Source organism: Marmota monax, unplaced genomic scaffold (assembly GCF_021218885.2).
Source record: "Marmota monax isolate L192 unplaced genomic scaffold, Marmota_monax_Labrador192_F-V1.1 WCK01_AAM20220418_F8-fsc00007, whole genome shotgun sequence".
NCBI lineage: Eukaryota > Metazoa > Chordata > Mammalia > Rodentia > Sciuridae > Marmota > Marmota monax.
This window is the reverse complement of record NW_026692781.1, coordinates 6,913,187-6,941,053: the sequence shown is the minus strand read 5'-3', so window position 1 is coordinate 6,941,053 and position 27,867 is coordinate 6,913,187. Positions and strand designations below refer to the sequence as shown.

The window sequence follows — 27,867 nt, the reverse complement described above, 5'->3', positions numbered from 1 at the left end:
CTGGAAATAGTTATTGGGGCTGGGGTTGTAACTCAGTGGCAGAGCGCTTGCCTAGCATGTGTGAGGCACTGGGTTCGATCCTCAGCATCACATAAAAATAAATAAAATAAAATAAAATAAAGGTATTGTGTCCATTTACAACTACAAATATTAAAAAATAAATGAATAAGAATTTCTTGGGGCTGAGGTTGTGGCTCAGTGGTACAGCACTTGCCTAGCATGTGTGAGGCACTGGGTTTGATTCTCAGCACCACATATTAATAAATAAAATAAAGGCCCATCAACAACTAAAAAATATTTTTAAAAAAAGAATTTCTTAAAAAATTGTTGGAGGAAGTAATTATATATATAATGAATGTATAACACTTCTCATCTTATGGATATTTCATAATTTACTTAATCATTCCTCTATTTCTCTGGACATGTGAGTTATTTCCAGTTGTCTGCAACCTGGTAATAAAGATCCTTGAGCCTAAATGTTTGCCAGCATCTGATTATTTTTCAAATAGAAATGGAAATAAATAGGTGAGCTATGGGTGGAGGTATATAGTGCAGTGGTAGGGTGCTTGCCTAACATATAGGATGCCTTGAGCTCAGTCCCCAGCACTACAAATAATAACAACAACAATCATAAATTGTTGGAAATTTGGTAGTCATTTTTTAAAATTGTTTTTAACTTTGATCATTAAATATGAAAAATATACTTTGCAAAAATAGATATCTTCTCATTTATTTAAGTAAATGATATGAACAGAAAAATATCTACCTTAAAAAGTTGAAAAACTGTGTGCCCATATTATACCATTTAAAATATGTGTGGCATATTTTTGATGACCTATAGTGACAATAAACAACACTATCAAACTTCTTGATTGGGACAGACCATATTTAAAACAATCAATATGCCAGCAAATAAGCTGAGCTTCAGAATCAAATGTTATACATTTGGGATATCATAAAATAAATCCCAGTGTAATATAATATGCTAAATACACATCTATTTGTGGCTTAACTTTTTAGAATTTATTTATTTATTTATATTTTGTGGTGCTAGGGATCAATCCCAGTGTTTCAGGCATGCTGGGCAAGTACTTTTACCACTGAGTTATACCCCCAGCCTTGTGGTTTACCTTTTAGTAATTTTTTGTTGTTGTTGTAAATATATTTGCAAATCAGAAAAAAATACTGTCAGACCATTTCTCCTCGTTGGGTACGTAGTCAGTTATGCCAGGAAGAGCAGTTGCTTTGCTCTCTCCACAGTTCTCTCTCATTATCACACATGTGGCCTCTTTCCCATGCAATTTGCCTCTTTTGTTCCTCATCTCCCTGACTAGCATCACCACACACAAGCTCCTTCACCTCTTTACTTCCTTCCCCCTCACATCCTATCTCCTTGAGGTTTTTGCCTTTGTTGTTGTTGTTTTATGTTTTACTTTTGTTTTGTTTTGTGCTGGGGACTAAACTTAGGGGAGCTTTACCACTGAGCTACATCTGTAGCCTTTTTCATTTTTCTTTAGAGACAGGGTCTAAGTTGTTGGGGTTGGCCTAGAACTTGTGATCCTCTTGCCTTAGTCTCTGGAGTCAGTGGGATTACAGGCATGCGCCAATGTACCCAACACACATCCATTCTCCTTGTCATAACTCCTTATCCTCAAGTTCTTACATATTTTTTTCTTCTCTTTGAATGATGTGATCCTTTCTGTCTGCCTCTCCTGCACTTTCATCTTCCCTCAGAGTCCTGAGATCTATCATCTCATATTCTCCAACTCCTGTTCCAGGTCCTAATTCGGGGAAGGACTGTTGATCAGGAAATCTGTCAAGGTGGCTGAGGGCACAATTGAGACAGATGCATAGATGCTGGACATGAGGAGACCAGGTGGCCAGCCCAGGTTTCCCAGGCCTCTGTGGCAGGAGGGGGTGGGCCTAAACTAAAGGATAGGTCAGCAGAGCAGCAGCCAGAGGCTGAGTCCTGCTGCTCTGACAGCCGGAGCATGCACACAGGCCACCCGGAAATGCTCTGTGGCCTGGATGGGCTCTGAGAGTTGCCAGTTGGACATACTGACCTAGACAACCAATTAGGGCATGTTCAAGGTCTGCTGCACTGAACATACAGTCTTTTAAACAAGGCTAAATCCCCTGTAACTGATTTTTCTCCTCCTAAATTTTCCTGATTTACAGTTGCAGTAAGAATTGGAAGACAAATCAGACAAGGGTACTGAAAATATGACACACACTGAATATTTGCCTTAATGTTCTTTTATGTACTTTTGGAAATGAACCAGGTATTTAGTGAACACGGAGGGATCTAGTAGGTATGCTTGATGAGAATCTGTAGTGGGAAGGAATTTAAGATCAAGGTCAGGAATGATTAATATGCATTCAGGAAGTCATCAACATTTAAGCAAAAGCAATATGAATCTCATTAAATCTTCAATAGCTTCCTATTGCCTGAAGGAACTGGTGGTATTATAATGATTAAAGCAATAACATTAAAGTAGAAAACAGCATTAGAAAATTAATCTGACCCTTATAAAAGAAGCTACCACAGAATACTAACCACCCAAGCCAAGTTTTTAAGACTCCTTGGCAGCTGTTCTCCTTGTCCCCCAAGTTAGAAGGCTCCACTGAAAAGTGACTGGTGATAGATATATTCGAGGGTTTTCTTTTTCTTTTTTTAGCCTAGTTAACTGGTAATCCTCCGCTCTCTTCATCTGTGATAAAGCCATCCTACTGCTATCTCGCCGTCTGTCCTGCCTCCTGCTCTCTGGCCCCGCACAGCCTTCTCTGACTGTGTCGCTTACTCAATTCTCTGAAGCGCCCCTGTGCTCCGCAGTGCCCTGAACAGCTGCTATGCATAGAGCATAAAGTAGGGGGGCACTGGTGGAAGATGACAGAGAGGAGTTGTCTTCTGAACTATCAGTTCTTGGAGGGGCCGGTATTCTGCAGCATCATCTGGTTTGCAGAGAACACAGCCAGGGTGTTCTTTTTACTGCTGACCTATTTTTGCTTGATCTTAGGAAAATCCTAATCTTAATGATTACAGAGACAGGGTGTGTGAAGGCACAAATACAGAATTATCACAGGCTAATTGAAGGAAAAACAATGGTGTGATACACAGATTACATGTGAGAGGTAAAAGAGATAAAGTTAATTTCCCTAAAATAACATTTCAGTAATTAATCAATTTTCTTTTGTGAATAAGGCAGAATTTTTCAAAAAATCATAGTCACATTACTAGTAGCCCTTCTTAGGGGGGAAGATACTTTAGAAATGCCTACTCTTGGGGCTGGGGTTGTGGCTCAGTGGTAGGGCACTTGCCTAGCACGTGTGAGGCACTGGGTTCGAGCCTCAGCACCACATGAAAATAAATAAATAAAAATAAAGATACTGTGTCTATCTACAACTAAAAAGAAAAAAAAAAGAAATGCCTACTCTTTCTAAATGATGGGACATGGGTGACAGTCACTGTCTTAATACATTTCTATAACATCTTAATACTGCTATTTTGTGTCATGCCCTGTGCCAAGTAATGCTGTACCAGCCAGCTGCTAAGACCAATCCCAGCCTCCTGGAATTCATACCCTGGTCCAGTCCTCTGCCCCACTGTACTATGTGATCAATAGCATATGATAGAAGTGATAAGAAGTCACTTCTGAAGTTCAGTTAGAGAATATTGTGGCTTCTATTGTAGCCACTCTGGTTCTCTCTCTCTTGGATCACTAGTTCCAAGTTAGAAGTCCTATGAGAGGGACTATGGGCAAGAAACTGGTCTCCAGCCAACAGCTCAATGCAATGTCATGAGAGCCCTGGGCCACAGGCATCAGTTAAGCCACTCCCAGATTCCTGGCCCCCAGAAACTGACACAATGTTCATCATTTTGGGGTAATAGTTGCACAGTGATAGATAATTAATACAGCTCTACATACATTATTTCTTTTAATCCTGTTAGTAGCTACTCTCTCATCCCTATTTTACAAATAAAGAAACTGAAGCTTAGAGAGATTAGCTAATGAGTCCACGGTTCCACAACTAGTAAACTGCAGTATCATGATTCAGACCCCAGCAGACTTGAGAACCCACATTCTTAGTCACTGTTTATAGCCTTCTGCCTATTAATTTTTAAATATATGGCTAGGGAGCAAAACCAGGGCCTTATGTAGGGTAGGCAAGTCCTTCACCACAGAGCCACACCCCCAGCCTCTCAGATTACTTTTTATAATCAGAAAATATATTTAAAAATACTTTCATCCCCAGAAAAAGAAATTCCCATTTTTCCTTTGTTCCTGTCTCAGAGGAGCCCCTCCCAATCTTAGGAATCCCCCTTCTCCTGTTTCTTCCATCTTTTTTAGGTCTGCTCTCTCCTGATCACCAGGGTTTCCAGTGGCCCTGCTTCCTTACCAGTTTTTTTTTTCCCTTCTCTTGCTTCTAAATATATCTAGGGCCTCCATTTCAAAAATACAACATATGTCCAAACAAAAATTTACTTATTTACTTATTTATTTTTAATATTTATTTTTTAGTTTTCGGCGGACACAACATCTTTGTTTGTATGTGGTGCTGAGGATCGAACCCAGGCCGCACGCATGCCAGGCGGGCACGCTACCACTTGAGCCACATCCCCAGCCCATAAACAAAAATTTATATGTAAATGTTTGTAGCAGTATTATTTGTAAGAGCACTTGCTCACTCTCTCTATATATGTATGTATATATATATTATGTGTGTATATGTATATACATATCATGTGTGTACATACATATGTACATACATATATATACACACAAATATTAGTATAAATGAATAAAATTACTGATTAATACAAATAGTGATGATCCTTAAGAACATTATGCTAAGTGAAAGAGGACAGTCACAAAAGGCCACAGATTGTATGTAAATTTCATTTATATGAAATGTTCAAAAAGGCAAATCCACAGAGACAGAAAGAAGGTTAGTGGTTGCTTAGGACTGGAGGTATCAGGACAATTAAAGAGTGACTATTAATGTAAACAGGTTTCTTATCAGGGTGATGAAAATGTAAAATTGATTATGGGGATGGCTGCACAACTCTATATACTAAATATACTAAGTATACTCTATATACTGAATATACTAAAAACCACTGATTTATACACTTTAAATAGATTTGAATTATATATCTAAGAATTATATCTCTAGGAAGTTTTCTTTTTTAAAGGAAACAAAACAAACTCAAACAAACAACAAAACAAAACAAAACCTCCCCATTTCTTTACAATCAACTACAAGTGCCTTCTGCTAATTTTCATCTCAGGTCACTGTAGTCTTCTAGTGGCCAAATTCACTACCTTCATTTAATCACCTCAAAACTTCTTTTTGAGAAATCTTTTCCTGACTAATCTCTCCATTTCTAGAAACTCCTTTCTTCCTGCCTTGATGGCTTCTCTGCTTCCTCAGGTCCCCTTTCTAGCAAGCCACATGTCCTGATGATCTCTGCTTTGTCCCACTTCTCTGGCATCCACTCTCCCTTTCTACTGTAGTCACTACACTGGTTCAGGACCTTATCATTTGGTTTCTGCCACTATCTCCTTTTTTTTTTTTTTTTAAGTACTTACTTTTTAGTTTTAGGTGGACACAATATCTCTATTTTATTTTTACATAGTGCTGAGAATCGAACCCAGTGCCTCATGCATGCTAGGCGAGGGCGCTACCACTTGAGCCACATCCCCAGCACCCTCTGCCACTATCTTCTAACAATCTGTCATGGCTTTTTTTCTCAAATGTATTCAGAACACAGCAGGAATAGATTAAAATGGAAACACCAACACAATTTTTAAAAATCTCAGTGCTCTCCTCTGCCTTTAAGATAAAACACTAAACTGGTCTTCAGGGTTCTCTATGACTTGATCCTAATTAAGCCTCATCTCCTAGAAATCCCTCACACAAGCTCTCAGCTCCAGCCATATCCTCCACTCCAGAACCCTCTAAATATGTGACTTTCTGTATCCACATGGTTAGCTTACCATGGCCCTGCTTTATTCCCTTGGAACATTCTCCTCAGTCCCCCTGCTGACCACCTTACTCATCCTTCAAGACCTAGTTCAATTCTCATTTCTTCTGTGAATTGACCACTCAAGCCTCAAATTCTCTCTCCTTCCTCTTATTCTCAAAGCAACATTATACTGTTCTGCATTGTTACATGTATAAAGCTTATTTCTTCAATTAACTAAAAACTGTTACAGCAGTTCAAAAGTTACTTGCATTCTCACTATACCTGTTCTTTGGTCTTGCTAGGAGTTCTCACCTTTGGACAATTCATGTTTTCTCCAAACTATCAGACTCTTCTCTTTTTCTTTTTCCAAGTTATTCATTTTAATAATGGGTACAGATACAACAAATAGATGATTCTCTATTCTTATATGAAACTTCTAGCCTAGGCTAGACTTTGTGATTCAATAGTTCAATCCTCTTCTTGTCAAAGACCTGCCTTTCTTACTTCCTATTCTTCTAGAGCTTCCACCTGAAAAATTCCAGTCAATCCAGCTCTTCTATCTCAACTATTTTACATACACAGGGTGATACACATTTGGAAAAAATCAGTGTTAATGAATGGGACCACTACAAATTATACTGTAATTTCAGCTGGGTCTCAATTCTGTAGGGTAATTCTACTTATCCTTTATTAGTTTCTAATCCCCTACTTCATCGTTTCATCTATCATCTCTGGGAAAATGTACAGAAAAAAATAGAGTCATCGGGGACAAGGGTCTTCTTCAATTTTTTGTCCCCTCTCCCACCTGAAAAACTATTTGCATGGGGAGAACAGGAGTCTGCCTATCTTCTTCCCTTCTCACACACATGACTCAGTTGCCCACTTAGGTGGCCCCCAAATCCTGTATGTCTAATGCTCAAAATAGCTACTTCAACATCCCCTCTGGCTACTTCCTAGCTATCACTGGGCCTGCCAGCCATGTTTATCCAACAAGATCCCAGGCTACTGGAATTCTCACGCCTCTCTCTACCTTTGGATAAGAGGCTGTCTCTTGACATCTTCACTTGACCAAATTCCTCCTTGCATTGAAGGGCTCAGACTGGAGCCAGTTGCCACCCACTCTCTGAAGCCGACTCCTCTATCTCTATTGGATGATCCCATTGCACTGTTTGCTTATGTCTTAATCTTACTCTGTTGCAATAACAGATACATGGCTGATCTCCCTCAAGCACTGTGAATTCATGGAAGACAAGAACCATGTATTCCAGGTCCAGGACAATGTTAACAGCACATCCCTCACTACCTAGATTCCTTTTGTGTTTTTACAACACTTGGGCCAAATCCTTTCTCTCTTTCCATTAATTTGTGTATTACTGCTTTGTGATGAAAGAATATAGTTTACAATTTTTTTTTGGTAGGTACTAGGGATTGAACCTAGGGGTGCTTAACTACTAAGCCACATCTCCAGCCCTTTTTTTATATTTTATTTTGAGACAAAGTCTCACTAAATTGCACAGGGCCTTGCTAAACTCCTGAGGCTGGCTTTAATCTCAAGATCCTCCTGCCTCAGCTTTCCGAGCCACTGGGATTACAGGCATGCACCAACATGTCTGGCAGATTACCATTTTTTTCTAGAACGATTAGGCTTCTAGTGAAGTTTTGTCCTATTTCATGTATTTTGTAAAAAAATAAACAAAAAGACAAAAAAGAAACTTTAATCCAAAGTATCACATTTAGTATTAAATCAATCTTATTAATTATAACATTTTTTTCTTTTTCATTTATTTATTTATTTGTAATATTGGACATTGAACCCAGCAACACTCAACTGGTTCCTTTCTTTTATTTTTCTTTTTGGTACTGTGGACTGAAGCCAAAGTTGCTCTACCACTGAGTCATGTCCCTGGCCCCCCCCCCCTTTTTTTTTTTAATTTTGAGACAGTCTCCTAAATTGCTGAGGCTGGCCTTGAATTTGCAATCCTCTGGCCTCAACCTCCTGAGTCAATGGGAATAACAGTGTGTACAACCACACCCAGCTAATTATAACAGTGTGAGCTTCAATAACTTTATTATGTCTACTTTAGAGGTGTGTTAAAGTTTCCCACTATGATTGTGATTTATTCATTATTCCTTTTATTTCTAACAGCTCTGGCTTTATGTATTTCAACACATTATTTGACTCATTATCAACTTTACTGTATCACCATTAACTAGTCATTTTTCACTCATTCAAAAAATTTACCGAGTTTGATGTATCAGGTATATTCTAGGTGCTTAACATAAATTGGGGAACAAAAGAAATAAAAATTCCTTGTGTAGAACTTATAATGGTGGAGACTAGCAATAAACAATAAACATGACAAATAAGTAAATCATATTGTGTATTAAAAAGTTTTAAGTGCTATAAGGAGGATCTTATAGAACATCATAAAGGAATTTAGCTTTTACTTTGAGGGAAATAGATTTCAAGCAAAAGAATAACCTCACTTACATTTTTTTATATATATTTTTTAAAGAGGTTTTTTTTTTTCTTTTTTAAATATTTATTTCTTAGTTTTTGGCAGATACAAGATCTTTGTTTGTATGTGGTGCTGAGGATCGAACCTGGGCCGCATGCATGCCAGGCGAGCGCGCTACCGCTTGAGCCACATCCCCAGCCCCTCACTTACATTTTTAAAAGATCAGTCAGGCTGCTATGTTTAGAACTGAGTTATAGAAGACAATGATAGAAGCTGGGAGACCAGTAATAAGTCATTGCAATAATCCAGATTAGATATAATATTAGTTCAAATCAGGTAGTAAACAATGGGGATAAGGGGAAAAAAAAAGTTTGGTTCTGGGTATATATTTTTTTTTTAATTTTTTTTTTTTTAGTTGTAGGTGAACACAATATCTTTATTTTATTTATTTATATGTGGTGCTGAGAATTGAACCCAGCACCTCACATGTGCTAGGCAAGCACTCTATGCCACAGCCACAGCCCCTCTGGATATATCATAAAGGTATATCCAATAGGACTTTTTAAAGGAACTGAGGGTGATTTAAAGGTTTATGGTCTAAGAAGCTGACAGAACAAAATTAATGTTTAAAAACCATTAGATTGTACAACTGTAATTGGGTGAATTGTATTATATGTGGATTCTATCTTAATAAAGCTGTTTTTAAAAGATTACCATCAACTAAAGTAGGGAAGTATGAGTGGAGCAAATTTGGGAAAAGAGTCAGAAATCCAGTTTTGGAGTTCTGGACATGTTGGTTCTGAAATACCTATTTATTAAGACATCTGAGTGAAAAGGTAGGCAGTTGGATGTGTGAGTCTGAAATATAGAAGTAAGAACTCAGTTGGGAACATAAATAGATTGATGGATATTGTTTAGGGTCATGGGAGTAATAAGATCATTAAGGTGGTATTAAGTCTAGATATAGAAAAAGTCAATGAACAACTTCTTAGAATTTAATCTAATGTCTATTCTGTCTAATAAGAACATTGCTATGTTGTTTTTCTCAATGGATGCTTCTCTGCGGGAAAATTTGGCCCTGGGTTAACTTTCTAGCTCAGTTCCTCTGGAAACCTGGTAAAAAGGTGACATGTCACCTATAATACAAAGCAGTATCAACTTATGAGAAAAATAACTCCTGACTTTAGCTGGATGCAGTGGCACATACCTGTAACCCAGAAACTCAGCAGGAGGATGATAAATTCAAAGCCAGCCTCAGCAACTTAGCAAGGCCCTGTCTCAAAATAAAAAATAAGAATTGGGGTTGTGGCTCAGTAGTAGAGCGCTCAACTGGCATATGTAAGGCACTGGGTTTGATCCCCAATGCCAATTAAAGGGAAATAGAAGTATGTGTCCACCTATAACTAAAAAATATACATATATTAAAAAATAAATAAGCTGGGTGCAGTGGTGCACACCTATAATCCCAGTAGTTTGGGAGGCTGAGACAGGAAGATCACGAGTTCAGTGCCAGCCTTAGCAAAAGCAAGATGCTAAGCAACTCAGTGAGACCCTGTCTCTAAATAAAATACAAAATAGGGCTGGGGATGTGGCTTAGTGGCCAAGTGCTCCTGAGTTCAATCCCTGGTACACCCCCCCAAAAAAAATTAAAAATAAATAAATAAATAAAAGGGCTGGGGATGTAGCTTAGTGGTTAAGCACCCCTGGGTTCAATCCCTGGTACCAAAAAGGGAGGGGAAAACACACACACACACACACTCCTGACTTTTCATCTAGTCTATGTATAAATGATTAATACCTGTTAAGAAGCCATACTTCACCTTAGGTGGTAACCCCAAGTTTTGGGCCCACAGGTATTCCCTAAAAGTGCTTCTGTAGGTTTTCCACTGGAAAAAAAAAATAGTTGCAGCTGGCTATAGATAAATGTATTGTTCCAGTCACTGCTGCTGCATAAAAACAATCCCAAAATTTATCAGCATTTAAAAAAAAAAATACTTTTTTAGTATGCTTGTGAACTACAAGGGTCAGGGATTCATAAATCAATGTCTGAGGCTGTCTGATGTCCCAGGCCTTCCATTAAGAAGACTTGAAGACTGGGGGTGACTCAATGGCTAGGAGCTGGAACCCTCTTCACTCACATGTCTGGTGCCTGGAAAGGGACGACTCAAGCTAGGACTCCTGACTGATGCCACTCCAGATGGAGTGGCTTTCTCACAGCACGGCAGCTGCAGGATAGCTGGGTTTCTCACAAAGTAGTTCATGCTCTGAGCATGAGGGTTCCAGTGAACAGGGCAGAGGTTATATCCCCTTTTATCAGAGTTTCCCAAATGACAAAGCATCACTTCCCTCATACTCTATTAGTGAAAGCTGTCCCAAGACAATCTGTTTCAGGGCAGGGACATAGACCTTATTAATGGAAGGAATATCAAAGAGTTTTGATTTGCTAAGGGAAATGTATTTTTCCTCTCAAAATACATTTTATTTTGAGAAATTAATGAAAGGTATACATATTTTTCTTCAGAAATACCCAAAATTTGCATATATTGGGGGAGTTTACTTCCTGTTGCACTCAGGAAACAGCGTAAGAGTGTCAAGATTCTTCCATACTTATCCCACCAATAAGTGCTCTATGTCCCAGCCCAAGAGCACCATAAGAGGCATATCTGGCTGGGCTCAGACACTTGGAAGGGGGACACAGAAGGATCACAAATTCAAAGCTAGTCTCAGCAATTGAGTCCTTGACTCAAAATTTAAAAAGGGATGGGGATGTGGCTCAGTGGTAAAGCACCTCTGGGTTCAAACATCAGTACAAAGAAGGGGAAAAAAGGTACTTTTGCTAAAAGGAAAAAGGGACATTTCTTTGTTTCTTTCTGCAACCCTCCTGCAATCCTCCTGCCTCAGCCTCCCAAGTTTACAGGCAAGTGTAAAGGAATATTTCTTTTGTATAGGTTCTCACTTAAAATTTTTAAAAATTAAACTGGGTGTGGTGGGGCACACCTGTAATCCCAGCGGCTCAGGAGGCTGAGTCAGGAGGATTGAAAGTTCAATGCCAGCCTCAACAATTTAGCAAGGCCTTAAGCAACTTAATGAGACCCTGTCTCAAAATTAAAAATAAAGAGCTGGGAGTGGTGGCACACACCTGTAATCCCAGCCACTTGGGAGGCTGAGGCAGGGAGATCACAAGTTCAAAGCCAGACCCAGAAATGGAGAGGCACTAAGGAATTCAGTGAGACCCTGTCTCTAAATAAAATACAAAATAGGGCTGGGGATGTGGCTCAGTGGTCAAGTGCCCCTGAGTTCAAAGCCCAGTCTCCCGAACCCCACCCCCAAAAAACAGATTCTATTTTTTAAAGCAGTTTTAGCTAAAGCTGAGTAGAAACTTAAATTATTTTTTATTCATAAGATAAACAGTTGTAGAAACAGGATGCAAACTATATTTACCCAATTGTCCTTTCATGGTGTATACGATCACCCTATGGATACTGAGCAGCACAGATATATTTATTCTAAGCACAAGATCTGACATTTCACTATATGCAGAAATGAGCATCCTCTTATGATGTGAATGCCTAATACGCTGAGACCCAACTTGTAACCAGCTTTGGAGGATGTTCAATCCTCTTATCCTATAATCTTCCACTATTATAAATTAAATTATAGTAACATTTCCTTAAGTTCCACTTTTGGTTTTTTGTACCAGGGATTAAACCCAGGGCATGCACCACTGAACCACATCTCCAGCCCTTTTTATTTATTTTTTTTATTTTTTGGTACTGGGGACTGAACTCAGGGGTACTCAGCCACTGAGCCACATCCCCAGCCCTATTTTGTATTTTATTTAGAGACAGGGTCTCACTGAGTTGTGCTTCTCCATTGCTGAGGATGGCTTTGAACTTGAGATGCCCCTGCCTCAGCCTCCCAATTACACCTGTAATCCCAGCTCTTTATTTTTAATTTTGAGACAGGGTCTCACTAAGTTGCTTAAAGCCTTGCTAAATTGCTGGTGTTGGCTTTGAAATTGTAATTCTCCTGTCTGAGCCTCCTAAACTGATGGAATTACAGGCATCCACCCCATTCCCAGCTTAAATTCTATTTTTTGAAAACACTACTCCTGTCAATAGCTTTTGCTCTTCTATCCTGAATCTGGCAATTCTGCCTCAGGATTTCATTTTAACACTCCATGATACTTTCATACACTTTCTGAAAATTAAAGAAGTTGATGCCCAATAAAAATTAATCCACATGATAATTCTAAAAAATAATTCATTGGTCACTTTTTGAGGATAAACTTGTCATTTTTTAAATTGGTTAAGTAAAAAGACCAAAACAAGTATTTAACATTCCTTGCCAGGAAGGATCTATTAGGATAAACAAATACTGGATCAGAAGGATTCTCTTTGTAGATACTTCCTGATGAATGAAACAAGAATAACTAAATTAGAATATTATCATTTTAAAACTTCTAACAAGTCAAGAGAGTTAGATAATGATCACCAATGGCCACTAATGTCACAAAACAAAACACACACACACACACACACAAACCCAATAACTATCTATGAAGTACTGTTATTTAAAAAGAAAAAGTCTCACCTGAATCAAGTCAGGCGTGAATCTAACTTTCAGTTTACAGAGGAACATCTTAAACTACCCCAGTGGAATATCATACAATCAGAAAAAAAGTGGAAGTGAAAAGCTCCATAGTGCAAACCAACTAAACAGTTACTTCAAGAAATAAGTTTCAGCCAGGCAGGGTGGCACACACCTGTAATCTCAGCTATTGGGGAGGCTGAAGCAGGAGGATCATCAGTTCAAGACCAGCATGGGCAATATAGCAAGATCCTGCCTCAAAAAAAAAAAAAAAAAAAAAAAGTATATCTATGTAGTTAAAGGAAAAGATGGATGGATATAATAAGTGAACATGTGGGAAATCTCTCAACAGAGAATGGAAACTTTTTCTTTAAAAGAGGCAAATGGAAATTCTAGAAATGATAAATATTATATACATAGGAGGAAAAGGTTCCTCCTCTTAACTCCTCATCTTTTAGAGATACATGACAAAAATTTACAGATGAAGTGATATGCTATCTGAGATATACTTCAAAAGGATCCAGCTTTGCCAGGCATGGTGGTACATGCCGATAATCCCAGCTACTTGGGAGGCTGAGGCATATGGATTTTGAATCGTAGGACAGCCTGGCCAACATAGTGAGACTCTATCTCAAAAAATAAAATTAAAAGAATAATAAAATAAAGCAAAGAATAATCCAGCCAAGTGTTTGGGGGCATAAATGAAACAAATATGAATGTAGGTTGATGATTTTTTTTAAAGAGACAGAGAGAGAATTTTTTAATATTTATTTTTTAGTTTTCAGTGGACACAACATCTTTATTTTATTTTTTTATGTGGTGCTGAGGATCGAACCCAGCACCCTGAGCATGCCAGGCGAGCGCGCTACCGTTTGAGCCACATCCCCAGCCCGAGGTTGATGATTTTTTTAAATATTTTTTTAGTTGTCAGTAGACCTTTATTTATTTATTTATTTATTTATTTTTATGTGGTGCTGAGGATAGAACCCAGTGCCTCACATGTGCTAGGCAAGCGCTCTACCACTGAGCCACAACCCCAGTCCCTAGGTTGATGAATTCTGTAACTAGATGAGGTACATATGGTCAGTCATTGCATTGTGTATGTTTGAAATTCTCCATATTCAAAGGCTAAGAAAAGAAATTCCAATTTTCACAAGAACAAGCTGTTCTAACCATAAAACAAGATGCTGTCCAAAATGAAGCTCTGCATACATATAAAACTTCTTCCATCTTTGCCCAAATTCCCTAAGATATACAACAATCACTCTGAATTTTCATAAATTTCCACTGCTTGGGAAAGTGGGCATTTCATAAAAACTGGGACTAATGGCCAAGTGTGGTGGTACGTGCCTGTAATCCCAGCGGCTCAGGAGGCTAAGACAGGAGGATCTCAAGTTCAAAGCTTGCCTCAGCAATGGCAAGGCGCTAGGCAACTCAGTGAGACCTTGTCTCTAAATAAAATACAAAATAGGGCTGGGGACATAGCTCAGTGGTCGAGTGCCCCTGAGATCAATCCCCTGTGCCCTACCTAAAAAAAACTGGGATTCATGTATGCCATTCTCCTCTTCCTCTCTGTGTACATTATATTATACACACTAGACACATATACACATACACCATAATATTTGCATCTGATTTTACAAAATGGCATTATATTAAATTGTTCTAATTATTTCAAATAATATATTTGTGGACATCATCCATATCAACTAATAGAGGTCAACATCATCATTTTTTTAAACAACAGCATAACATCCATCATTGAAAGTCTACATAAATCTCACAATTTCAATGGGAGACAGGAGCTATTTGTGCTATATAGAAAGCTGTTTCAAGCAGATGAAAAAAAGCATACAAGTATATATGACTTTAGGGTCATATACTATAGTTGGAATATATTTGTTAAAATATAAAGCAAAATTCCATTTTCATTCTCTGGTTATCATTAGGAATATAGTTATATGTAGTTCCTGTGATGGAAAGCTCCTTATTAACATGAACATTTTTCAAAGCACCTATGAACTGCATCCTAATTTTTGGGGAGTGGGGGGATACTGAGGATTGAACCTGGGTGCACTACTACCAAACTATTTTACCAGTCCTTTTTTTTTTAAGTTTTGAGACAGAGTCTTACTAAGTTGCTGATGCTGGCCTTGTGGCTCAGTGGTAGAGCACTTGCCTAGCATGAGTGAGGCACTGGGTTCAATCCCTGACACCACATAAAAATAAACAAATAAAATAAAGGTATTGTTACAACTAAAAATATTTTTTAAAAAAATAAAAATAGCGAAGCATGTAGTTCAGTGGTAAAGTGCCCCTGGTCAATCTCCAGTTTGAAAAGCCAAAACCAAAACAATAAACTGAGCATACATTTTCTTACAGAAATAACAAAGACCTCATGCTACTTGACAGAAGTTTAAAGTACTTAATTCATCATGCACTAAAACCTGTCCCCTACCTGAACAGTAATTTTCTGAAAAACCACTTGGGTAAGTAATTGTCAGTGGGGGAATCAACGGTCTTAGGGTCCTAAGTGAACAAAAAGCACTTAAAATATTTTATACTTGTTTTTTTTTAATTTTTTTTAAGTTCTAGATGGACAATTCCTTTATTTTATTTATTTACTTTTATATGGTGCTGAGATTTGAACCCAGTGCTCGGCAAGTACTCTACCACTGAGCTACAACCCCAGCCCTTATATTTGTTAAAAGAAAAAAAGTAAATAAAATAATAGTATTATATGTATTTTAAATCATGAGTATATTTGCATTTGTCATTCGCCACTCTTTGACCTGGGGAATATGAAAGATGTTCTATACCTATGTTATTATATAGACATTTTGCTTTGTTACAGAGAATATGCATAGTAAAGGATACATAGTAAAAGAATGTTGGTTCCATTCCAACATTCAATATTATTTTTTATTTTGACACAATCACCTTAAGTTGTCAAGACTGGCCTCAGACTTGCAATCCTCCTGCCTCATCCTACTGAGTAACTGGGATTAGGCATGTACCACTGCACCTAGAAAGAAAATTACTTTTTTGTAATGAGAATGCTATCGGCCCACTGTATAAAATTTGTACATATCAAATATAAATAAGTCCAACCCCATCATCTAGAAATGGCAGCTCTTGATACTCGGGTGAACATCATTCCAGATTTCTACCTCTATCTCTCTTTCTCGCTCATATATGTGATACTGGGGATTGAACTCAGGCCATCAGCATGCTAGGCAAATGCTCTACCAGTGAGCTATACCGCCAGCACCTCCAGATTCATGCATATATATATACACATAAAGAAACATTAAATGTAACTGATGTTTTGTTTTTTTAATACTAGGGATTGAACCCAGCAGCACTTTAACCACTGAGCCATATCCCCAACCCTTTTTATGTTTTTTATTTAGAGACAGGGTTTTGCTAAGTTGCTGAGGCTGTTTTGAACTTACAATCTTCTGGCCTCAGCTTCCCTAGTTGCTGCAATTACAGGCACGTGCCACCACACCTGGCATTGATATGTAATTTTACATTAGTGAAATATACTGTTCTATAACTTGCCTTTTATTTTCAATATGTGTCAGCAATTATAAATGTACAGTACATCTATCTACCTTATTTTTAAGTGGATGCTGAGCACTCTAGTGCATGGAGGAACTATAATTCCTGTAGTCATTTTCTTCCCAATGGACATTTCAGATTCTGTCCAATATTTCCCAATTATTATCATTATAAAGTTACAGTTTGGGCTGGGGATATAGCTCAGTTAGTGAAGTGCTTGCCTTGCATGCACAAGGCCCAGGGTTTGAGTCCCAGCACAAAAAAAAAAAAAGCTACAGTTTTGTTCATACACTGCACATTCATCCTATTGTTCTGTTAGGATAAATTACTAGGTGTAGAGTATTAAAAGGTATGCATAATTTACACCAAAATATACTGTGCCATGTAGCCCTCCCTTTGGAAAGGCCAACCTATTCCACACACCTACCAAATGAGCCTTTCTGCTGGTCAGGCCAAGTCTTTTCCCTCTCTCCTCACTGGCTTCAGCAACCTCTACATGGACTGTGGAAGGACAGCAGGATAAAGAAGGAAAAATCCTTGCTTACAAGAAGCTTGCATTCCAGCAGGGGAGATAACAGGAGAAAGCTGACAGACGAGCCAATGAAAGTCAGAAAATCAGAGACTGAAGGCAATCCAGGGAGAATGAGTCATACAAGAGTGTGAAGAAAAAATATGTCCTACTGGGTGTGGTGACACACACCTGTAATCTAAGAGGCTTGGGGGTGGGGCTGAGGCAGGAGGACCAGCGTTCAAAGCCAGCCTCAGCAAAAGCCAGGTGCTAAGCAACTCAGTGAGACCCTGTCTCTAAATAAAATACAAAACAGGGCTGGGGATGTGGCTCAGTGGATAAGTGCGTCTGAGTTCAATCCGCAGTGCCAAAAAATAATAAAATAGAAAAAAATATGTCCCCTTACTTGCCTTGCCCAATTCCTTCCCATACTCACTGAGCAAAGGATCTTGTGCAGTAGCTTCAGGAGGTAGAACAAGATTCTAGTAAAGTGGGGGTTGAGAATGAGAGACTAAATTGGGAGACAGTTCTTAGGGTCCCAGGATAGGAATTCTGCGCTTTCCTCCCAGTGCTAATACCTAGGAATATTTCAGTCCTAGGCTACAAGGCTCTTATTACCTCTTGCTTGGTTCCAAGAGACTGATCTAGATATATAAAGATACATGGTTAAAGGTGAAATGTTTTCTCTGATATGTGGAAGCTAGTCTAAGAGAAGAGAGAGAGAGAGAGGGAGAGGAAACAGTGGTAGGAGGTATAGAGGGAAGAATTCCATCAAAATAAAAGAAGGATCAGGAGAGTAGAAGAAGGGGATTGAGGAGGAGCGAGGAGGGATGGAATAAGGGAAAAACAGTGGAATGATTTGACCTAACTTTCCAATGTACATAGATGAAGATACTATAGTGAATTCCACTACTATGTATATCCACAAGACACTACTATTAAAAACTGTAAATAAATAGAAAGATCAATAGAGTACAGGAAAGGAAATGGGGGAGGAAGGAGAGGGAAGATAAGAGTACGTACTGGGGATCGAATTGAAGCAACTTATATTTCATGTATTTATTATGTCAAAATGAATCTTAATGTTATATATAACTATTATGAACCAATAAAAAAATTTGTGGTAGATTAATTTAAATCACTGTAGATGGATAAGGAGGGGGAAGAGATACTGATAAGATTTTTTTATGAATTTACCCTTCATTTTATACTCTGGGGGTTGGGAGTAAGTTGCAGTTAAACCTGTCTGCAATTTAAAACAGGCGATAAATTAGTTTAGAGGGGAGCCCTTTCCCCATCACTAAAATCTCTTCCTGGCACATTTTCCCTTCCTTTTCTAATCAAGATCCCTGTCATGGCAGTTGCAGCACCGTGGGATAGCTGGGCCTGGTTATAGGGACCAATAACTTGGCCTGACTAGTAGCTTCCCCAAGATTGTTTAAACCTTCATTTGTCAAAATCTTAGGTGGAAAGGAAGGAAGGAAAAGCGTCATGTTATTTTTGCAATCTGCAGAGATTAAATATATAATACTAAATACATGTAAATGAATATATACCCACGTGTGTATACACCCATATATATGGTTGGGGGTGGGGGTTGGGAGACTCCTCTACCTTGAGTATCTCCTTAGATCCTCTTCACCATTACCTGCAGCACACAAACACAAAGTCTAATTGCCATTATTTCTTGCCAAAAAAAAGTAACTTAATTAGTAGAGTTTGGACTGGAGCCTAGATTTTAAGAGATGGAAACTCGCTCTCTTTTCTCACAACTGCACTTATGTTGACCTCCATTCTTCCATGCAACCAGTACATTAGCTTCCTCCATTACCTTACACATCTCTCACCAAATCTTCTGTAGCTCCTTACTCATCTCCATTGACACTGCTTATCAATTTTACGGGTCCTCTTTACTTCTTACATTTATTTATACTTGTCTGTGACAGAACGTTACATACTGTTTTCTATGAAAAAAATCGTGCCATGCAGTACAGAGGAATATGCCTTCAAAATAAAATTTTCATGTTCAAATTTACCATCTAGGTGACCATAGTTATATTAACCTTTGTAGCTTCACTTTTCCCATCTGCAAAGATGGAATAATGCCTAACTCTTAGGGTTTTAAAAGGTTGCTAGTATATGTAATGTGCTTAAACACAATACCAATACAATATACTTTAAAAGCTCTTAAATGGTAGGTAATACTATGAAAATAATATTTACCTCAACAGACTGTTTCTACGTGCTTGACACTAAAGGAGCCCCTCAAAATGTTAGTTCTCCTGTTTCCTTGTCCTTGAAACAATTTCCAAGTTCTTTCCAACAAAGATTCAGAACCAAGATCAAACCCAACGGATTTCCTTTATTCGTACTCCTAAGATTCCAACATTCATTCAGGATAACAACCACATCATTTGTTCTCAAATCATCGGAAAAGAATAATCACGTTTCGCATATTCCTCAAAAGAAACGTCAACAGAATAGCTCCCGTGAAAGCAAGAGTATCCAGGTGCATTTCAGAGTTATTCTGGCTCCGCACCAGAATAAATGTTTACAACACTAATGATACACCGAAGCCGGGGAGGAAAACTTGAGACAATGGTCTGAACAATCTCAACAGGAACCACGCAAGACGAAGTTCAGGCGAGTGGTGGAGTGAACGAAAGTGTTCCTACAGAGTGTGGATATATCATCGAATGAGCCTGCGTGTGTCCAATGCGCCGAGAAGTCTGAGCGCGGACGGGTTTCCCTTTGAACCGCGGTGCTCATGAGTGAGCGACCGCGCAAACCCTTGCGGGGTTGTCCTCAGAGCGCTTACCTAGGCCGACTAGCAGGTGGACGCCGCTGGGCGCCGCCATGTTGGCGCTGGTCACGTGGCCGAGCACTCCTCTCAGCCCCGCCCACTGGCGCGGTCCAGTCGCAGCCCTGCCCAAGACCCGAGGCGCGGGAGCCGCCTGGAGCGAGTGCGCTTGCGCGCGGGATATTAACTGCGGGAACTGTGGCCGCGGAGCGTCTCCGGCACCCCGGCGGGCAGCTGAACCCCCCTGCCGGCGGAGCCCCCTCCGGCCGCGAGAGGCAGGTTCCAGCCGCATCTTGCGCGCTGGCTCTGAGCACCCGCGCCCAGGTAGGATGGAAGAAACCTATCAGGTAAGCGTGGCATCCAATATTTATAGCATCAAAATGTTGATGCACGGAAACATGAAGTTGGGTGGAAAATTTTAAAAAAGCACAATCTATGTTCAGCATAGCACTTTGCAACGGCTGCCACTCTGTTGCAAATTATTTCCCTAGGTTCAGTTGAAAGGTAAAATTTGTTCAAAGTCACCAACTCCCCCTTTGCTCTTCTAGAATTTACATTACTCAGACTCCCTACAAGACAGGATCTGTGTGCCGCTGCAAAAGCTATTCTAGGTACCCCAGTGAGTATGTTTGGAGGGCCTCTCTTTCCCCAAGGACAGCTTTAAAATGTGAGTTACACTGGGAAGCCTACAGAAGACCAATTATGAGTCAAGTGAGGGAGCAGATGTGTCTTTATGGATGATGGTTCCCTTTTTTCTTTCTTTCTTTCTTTTTTTTCCTCCAAATTCACTGTTCCTCTTACCTGTGCTCTGGGGTAGAGTCTATTCTGTCATAGACCAAGTATTACTTATCTTGGTAGCCTGTGTCCCCATTACTGAACCTGATACCCAAGAAATGTCTGCAGAAGGAACTGAACTCTCCATGGAACCAGTCAAATGGAGAATGTAGTAGATTCTGGACTTAAAACGCAGTCAGGATTGATAAGGATTCTTTATCAGTGTGTGTGATGTCTTCCAATTTTGCAGGGGCGGTACCGGGGATTGAACTCAGAGGCACTCGACCACTGAACCACATCCCCAGCTCTATTTGAATTTTATTTAGGGTCTCACTGAGTTGCTTAGTGCCTCGCCATTGCTGAGGCTGGCTTCGAACTCTTGATTCTCCTGTCTCAGCCTTCCGAGCTGATGGGCCTGGCTCTAATTAATTTTTAAGAATTTATAGTTTACTCAGTGACAAATCTAAACAAATCAGAAATGAGTAAAGGAAAAAGTGCGAATACATTTCTCACCCTCTCTGTACACCACAATCTCAGTTCCCGGTAAGCCATTGTGTGCATCATTCTAGACCTTTCATAGGCAAATACGTGTATTCTGCAATCTGTATTGGAGTAAAAATGGGAGTTCATAACCCACTTGAATCTAATGTATGAAATATGATATGTCAAGAGCTTTGTAATGTTTTGAACAACCAATAAAATAAATAAATAAATAAAAATGTTCTAAAATTTAAAAAAAATGGAATCACATAGTTATCTTTTTTTTTTTTTTAAGTCAGGGTCTTACTAAATTGCTTAGGTCTAGCTAAGTTGCTGCTGGTGCTTGCCTTGAATTTGCCGTCCTCCCCTCAGCCACCTGTGCTGCTGGGATTACAGGCTTGCTCTACCCAGCTACATACTTACTCTTTAGACTTGTTTTTTCCCCTCATTGTAAACATCAATTCTTGGAACACTCAAGCTCTTTGAAATAACTATATAAGCTTCATATTTTTACTTTTAAAGTTTCAAATAGAGGACACATGGAATAATACTTGGAGACCCAGCTTGAGATGCTTTTGAAAGATAAAATAATATTTTTCCACTGTGCTAAATAAGAGGTACAAGGATGAGAAGGAAATAAACTCCTACAGGTTACTTCAAACTCCACCTTTTACAAACAGATCAGTTTCAGGGTAGGGTTTTCTAAATGTGGTAAATTTGCCCTCTCTATATAACTGAAGCCAACAATCTGAAGGCAGCAAAAGGACCCTGAGAATTAGCTGGACACCAAGTGTCAGGAAATCTTCAGAAAAAAAGAAATTTAGAAGTCCCTAGTGAAATGTCAGGGGGTATTGAGCCCAATTTCAAACACGTGTGAAATAGAACACATGTGGCTTAACTCATACTGAGCCCTTGGAAAACAAATGCATAATTTATTCCCCTGCAACTAGAAGGAAAAGGAAACATTATGAGGACCCAGTTGGCACCAGTGTGGTTGACTCCCACTGAGGAAATCCCTAATAAGTTGAGCATGTGGACATCTAGGATGAGTTAGAAATAAAGCATATATGAACTTGCATGGGTAATAGCTCACCCTCTGATCCTTGATTTGGCTTCTTTCATACCACATCCTTCTGACAATAGATATATGCATAGTGACCAACAGGATGAAATACTAGACCACTGTCATCTAAGATGTCATGTGATTTTAACATTTGGTGGTCCTTGGCATGCAGAGCATTAGAATGCTTTTACTTTGATGAGCAACTTCTACAGAATCAGGTCTTCTCTACTCTGTTTCTGCCCATGCTCCTACCTGTGAAATGAAAGTTAAGTAAACTTTGGTAGCACTTCATTGATTTCAACTCTGTTTTTCAGATTTTGTACTTGGGATTCTTGAATAAAAACTTGAATAGTTTTTCAAAACCAGGGTTCAAGAAATAAAGAATAATTTCTTAAAAGCTCCAGTTTCTGTGTCCAAAAAATTCAGTGTAGAATGTTAAAATGTTTTTATTAATTGTGATTGATTATTGTTTTGTAGGTCTTTTACCTCGATTTTGAAAAGATCATGCCTCATTCACATCTTTAAAAATCTTTGTATCTCCGTTTATAAAAGAAATAAATCAGAAGTAATTTGTTATGCAATTTTTAAAAATAAAGTTTTCTTTTCTCCTTCTAAATGATGTTATAGACTTATTCCAATTTATTTTAAAATTTTGCAAAGTTGTATATAGTTAGTGATAAAATTTAAATCAAACAAATTTTTCATAATATATGTATTGAATCTTTAAATGTTGTAAGGGATTATATGACATGAAGTAAATCCCTTTTAAACAATTTTGTTTTGTGATGCATCATCATGTAACTTGTCTCACAAGTTTAGATTTTTATATACTTATTAGAATTACCTATAGTGCAAGATACTTAAAAACTGAATATGAAATAGGGGTGACTAAAAAAAATTATTATATATGAATGCATTGTAAAACTAAGTGAACTAGGGGTTGGGGTTGTGGCTTAAGTGGTAGAGTGCTCACCTAGCATGTGTGAGGCACTGGGTTCGATCCTCAGCACCACATAAAAATAAAATAAAGATATTGTATCCACCTAAAACTGAAAAATAAATATTTAAAAAAAAAACCTTAGTGAGTTAATATGATATTTCCTGTTGGGCACAGAGCAGGTTCCATGGTCTGTTAGGGGAAACTGGTTGAAACCTGAACAGCTTAACTGGGCTTTTCATCTAAACTGAGTTGCCTTCATTCTCCCTTCCTGACCCTGCTTTTCAGTTTTGTCATCCGACTCAGAAAAATTAGCCCTTTAATTTGATCTCAGATTCATTTCTTAGCATTTTACTCTGTGGCTTGAGAATAATATTTCCAATCCTGCCCTCTAATTTGTCCAATTTGAAGATGAGGAAGTGCTTTCATTTATTTCCATATTTTGTGCAAAATGAACATTCTTTCCAGTAACAAGGAGTCCTGTACATGTAACAGAGGCCTATCTTAGTAGCTGGTTGGACCCCTTTAAAGTTAGGGTCTAACTTTTGAATGATTATACGTTCAGGCAGATAGTTTGAAGGCACATTCAGCCAGCTTACTGGCAGAAATGCCATGTTTCCTATATCGTCATTTGATATAATCATGGACATGTTTCTGAGCAATCTAGGGGTACTCTTAGAGAAAATGTGTAAATACCCCATATTTTATGAGGAAAAAGTAATGCCATATGTGAGGCAGTTGTGAGAAATCAAGTTTGCTTTCTCTTTGTTTTTTGTGCCCTATTTCCTTGATCTTTAGCATTGCAAAGAGGGACCCAGAACAAGAGGAGGGGGACTTTAGTTGATTTGTTTAATGACATTTTCTCAGCCCTATAACTCCTATACAAATGAAACTCCACCCTCTTCTATTGAGATTGTCCTACCTGACCCCTCCTACACTGAAATTCTGAAAATGTTAGGGTCTATAGATGTTTGTAGGCATGAGCTCAGCAAATAGTATGCTGCCCCCTCTTGATCACTCTGCCAAGGAAGGGAAGTAAAACAGAACCAGGCAGCCCTAATAGAGTAAGACCTAAACATTTCCCAGAGGTGATGTTGGTGTTATGAGCCTAACACCAGTCTGGCTGGCATCCATTTCAAGCTGCTGCAGTCTTTTAGCTTGAAAATATGATGTGAGATTGTAAGCAGTGATGACACTCACTTCAACATAATCCCATATCCATTGTTGGAACTGTCGCCTGCCTAGAATAGTGGCAAGGACTGAGAGAAAGAAGAGAAGGATATAAGGAAGAATATGAGGGTGGTCTCAGGACCCTCACACTGTGCTGTGCATCAGAGCTTTCTGATAATTCTGCCTGCTTTGGTCAGAGTTGGCTTTGAAACTGTGCAGTGACACACAAAGGTCAAAGCTTCCCTGTCTCATCTCTTGGGACTGGTTCTAAGGAGGTTGGTTTTAAGCAGAAGTATGCATTTGCTCCCTTGAAATCTAAATGAAAGTGTGAACGTTAGAGGCTGTTGTCTCTTCCTCAGTTGGTAATCATTCAGAGAGTAGCACCTGTTTAGACACTTCTAGAGAATAAAATCTATTTGGAGTAAGAAAGGTGAAAAATTTTCAAGAAAATTTAATGATCAATCAGCCAATCAACAAATATGGCCGGATGCAGGGTTGCATGCCTGTAATCCCAGCAGCTCTGGAGGCTAAGACAGGACGATCTCGAGTTCAAAGCCAGCCTCAGCAAAAACAAGGCACTAAGCAACTCAGTGAGACCCTGTCTCTAAATAAAATATAAGAAATAGGGCCAGGGATGTGGCTCAGTGATTGAGTTCCCCTAAGTTTGGTCCCCGCTACCCAATAAATAAATAAGTAAATAAATAAGTGCCTACTCTAGGCTCCAAGGAAATATGATATTGTCTTTGTTCTTAATAGGCTGGGGATGTACATCAGTGGTAGCACACTTACCTAGGGTACGCAAGGCCCTGGGTTTGATCCCAAGCATCACAAAAAGAAAGCAAGGATTAAGAACCTAATTGGTGGGGGTGGGGTTGTCAGTGGTAGAGTGCTTGCCTAGCAAGCGTGAGGCACTGGGTTTGATCCCCGGCACCAAATTAAATAAATAAACAAGTAAAATAAAGTCAGAAAAAGAAACTAATTGGAAGGCTAAGGCTAACATGTTCACAAGATTGTCCATAAAGAAAGACCAGATTGGTCTGGGGTTGTGGCTCAGCAATAGAGTGCTTGCCTCGCCCGTGCGAGACCCTGGGTTCGATTCTCAGCACCACATAAAAATAAATAAGTGAAATAAAAGTATGTGTCCAACTACAACTAAAAAATAAATATTTAAAAAAAAGAAAGACCAAATTATATCCTTAAGACTATACACACCATAGGAGCAATGTCAAGAGTAAGGGGGGGGGGGCGGTCATAGCTCATAATCCAAGAATTGAGAACATGGAACTCAAATTGTACCTGTTTGACCTCTAACTTCCTGCAAAGATGAAGGTGAGAGAAAATTAGTGCTTCCTTTAGCATCTCTAATCCATACTTAGAAGAAAGAGGGAAAATGCTCTCTTGATCTCCTTTTTGGAATTTTTTTAAAGGTCTCTTTGGCATTTTCTTCTGTTTACATATGTAATACATACTCTTTGAAAAACATTCCAAGAATACAAAAATGTGTAATATAGAAAGTAAAAATCCCCCAGGTGCTCTCCATATAATCACTGTTAACAAGTTACTGTATATTCATCTGGACTTTTTTCCATGCACATATCACTTGCTGGACTTTCTAAGGAAAGGTACCCAGATTTATCATGATCAGCTTCATATCACTATAGAATAGAGGTAACAAGGCAAATCAAAATAGAATTTACAAAAGAATAGGAATGCACAATATTCTCTGTCTCTACTGCAGTCTGCTTTGTCTTCTCTCCCTTTTGCCTTCACTGTATTTGTTTCTCTTTCTTCTTTCATTCTTTTCACACCTTTATAAGATTATAGAATGCCTTTCCTGTGGGTTTTTGTTTGTTTCTATTCTTTTCCCTTTTGAAGTGATGATACATTTCTGGTTATCATCTTCTTTTTTTTCATCTTAATTTATTATTTCACTAGATTTATGATTATATGTTTGCTGTTAAATTCTTAATGTATTTGATTTAAAATGTATGGTTCTGTAGAACAGTATGAGGCTAGTTCCTATGGAGAACAGTTTGACCATTAATATCAAAGGTTGAAATTTTTTTTGTGATTTTGATATTTCCTTCTTAGTAAGCATGAAACAGTTCTCCTTGGTCAGTTAACAGTTACACAAAAGACTTCAGTAAGAATCTCCAAAATGGAGATTGTGAAATTAGAAGGGATTTAATAAAGAAAAAACTAGCTGTGTGCCCTTCTCCCCTCCCACTCTCCACCTTCACTCCCCAAACTGGCTGAGAAACTAAGCAGTAGTGCATTTTTAAACATTTTCTGCTTGCCTCTCACTCCATAGATTCTATATTCAAGACTGAAACTATCAAAGTAAACAAGAGGGCAGATGCTGCTGTGACCTCTCTTCCCATTTAGCTGAGCACCAATGTGCTCACCCCATCCACTTTAACCCAGAGAATAACCTGTTTGGAGTGCATTCTTCACATCTGAAGCACTCAAAAACACCACTGCATTTTCTTTCACTTGGTAAAACATAAAGGAAGAGAAGCAGCAGCTGCTGTAGCAACAGACAGCAAACAAGCCTCACTGTGGCCTCCACTTGGCCTTCACAATAGGGGATTCAGAGAGCAGGCAAACACGGACAGCCCAAGAATTCTGCAGATTCACCTGCCAAAATGACTAATTAAACATTTTTAAAAACTATCCAGGTGAACTGAGAGTCTAACCACAGCACATCTCCAACTAATTTTTTATTAAGATGAAGAATACAATTGAAGAACTGGAAATGGCTTTAAAAATCACCTAAACCAGTTCTAACCCTACCCCTTCTAAGATAAAAGACAGTGAGGCCCAGAAAAGTTGGAGGGAAGACTCATCCCTTTTCTAACCTGTGTACATTCTGGTAAAATTTAAGGTTTGGTTTGTTTGGTTTGGTTTTGGGTGGTTGTGCTGGGGGATGGAACCCAGGGCCTTGTCCATGTGAAGCAAGCACTCTACCAACTGAGCTATATCCCTAGCCCAAATTTAAGATTTAATTTTTTTTTTTTTTTACATCTGTAAGGCATTCATTATCAAGCCTTACAGCAATAGCTCATCAGATATTCATAAGTGATGGCAAACTATACTTTAAAAAAAATTTCTCCACAGTGTTCATGAAAAGCCCCCCAAATTATGTTCATTTTCAGAGCCTTGGTTGTACATTTAGTGACTATTGACTCATAGAACCAAATGTCAAAAATGAAAGAGTTTTTTTGGTAGCAAATTTCCCTCTTTAGTCCTTTACCAAATGGAGTGCATAGTAAACTATGATTCCTTTGATAATTAATTTGCAAAAAATGATTGGGTATTGCTTTTTATTATTATTAATATAATATTAAGAAAGCTCTTAACTATCTAAATAAAAACTTTTGGCGAATTCTGCTTTATTTATGCAAGTCAGGTATAGCATAATCTTATTGCACTATCTTGTCTAAAGGATCTATTTGCCTGCTTCAGGTAAACTTTAAAACATCTTTGTGGTTGTGTGTGTGTGTGTGTGTTTTGTGATACTGGCAATTGAACCCAGGGTGCTATACCACTGAACT

General features: G+C 38.6%; 2 protein-coding genes across 5 annotated transcripts in view; one reads left to right on the top strand and one right to left on the bottom strand.

Annotated features, from left to right (window-relative positions):
• The window catches only part of Metap1d (methionyl aminopeptidase type 1D, mitochondrial), an 81,688-nt gene extending 61,688 nt beyond the window's left edge, over window positions 1-20,000 (bottom strand). For all 4 annotated transcript variants that reach the window (XM_046447472.2, XM_046447473.2, XM_046447474.2 and 1 more), the window contains exon 1: window positions 19,908-20,000. In XM_046447472.2, the coding sequence (XP_046303428.1) occupies window positions 19,908-19,947 (40 nt within the window). In that variant the 5' untranslated portion in view covers window positions 19,948-20,000. The remainder of the gene's footprint in view (window positions 1-19,907) is intronic.
• A 76-nt stretch (window positions 20,001-20,076) lies between these two features.
• The window catches only part of Slc25a12 (solute carrier family 25 member 12), a 170,514-nt gene continuing 162,723 nt past the window's right edge, over window positions 20,077-27,867 (top strand). Inside the window, exon 1 of the mRNA XM_058580186.1 lies at window positions 20,077-20,236. Coding sequence (XP_058436169.1) covers window positions 20,219-20,236 — 18 coding nt within the window. The 5' untranslated portion in view covers window positions 20,077-20,218. The remainder of the gene's footprint in view (window positions 20,237-27,867) is intronic.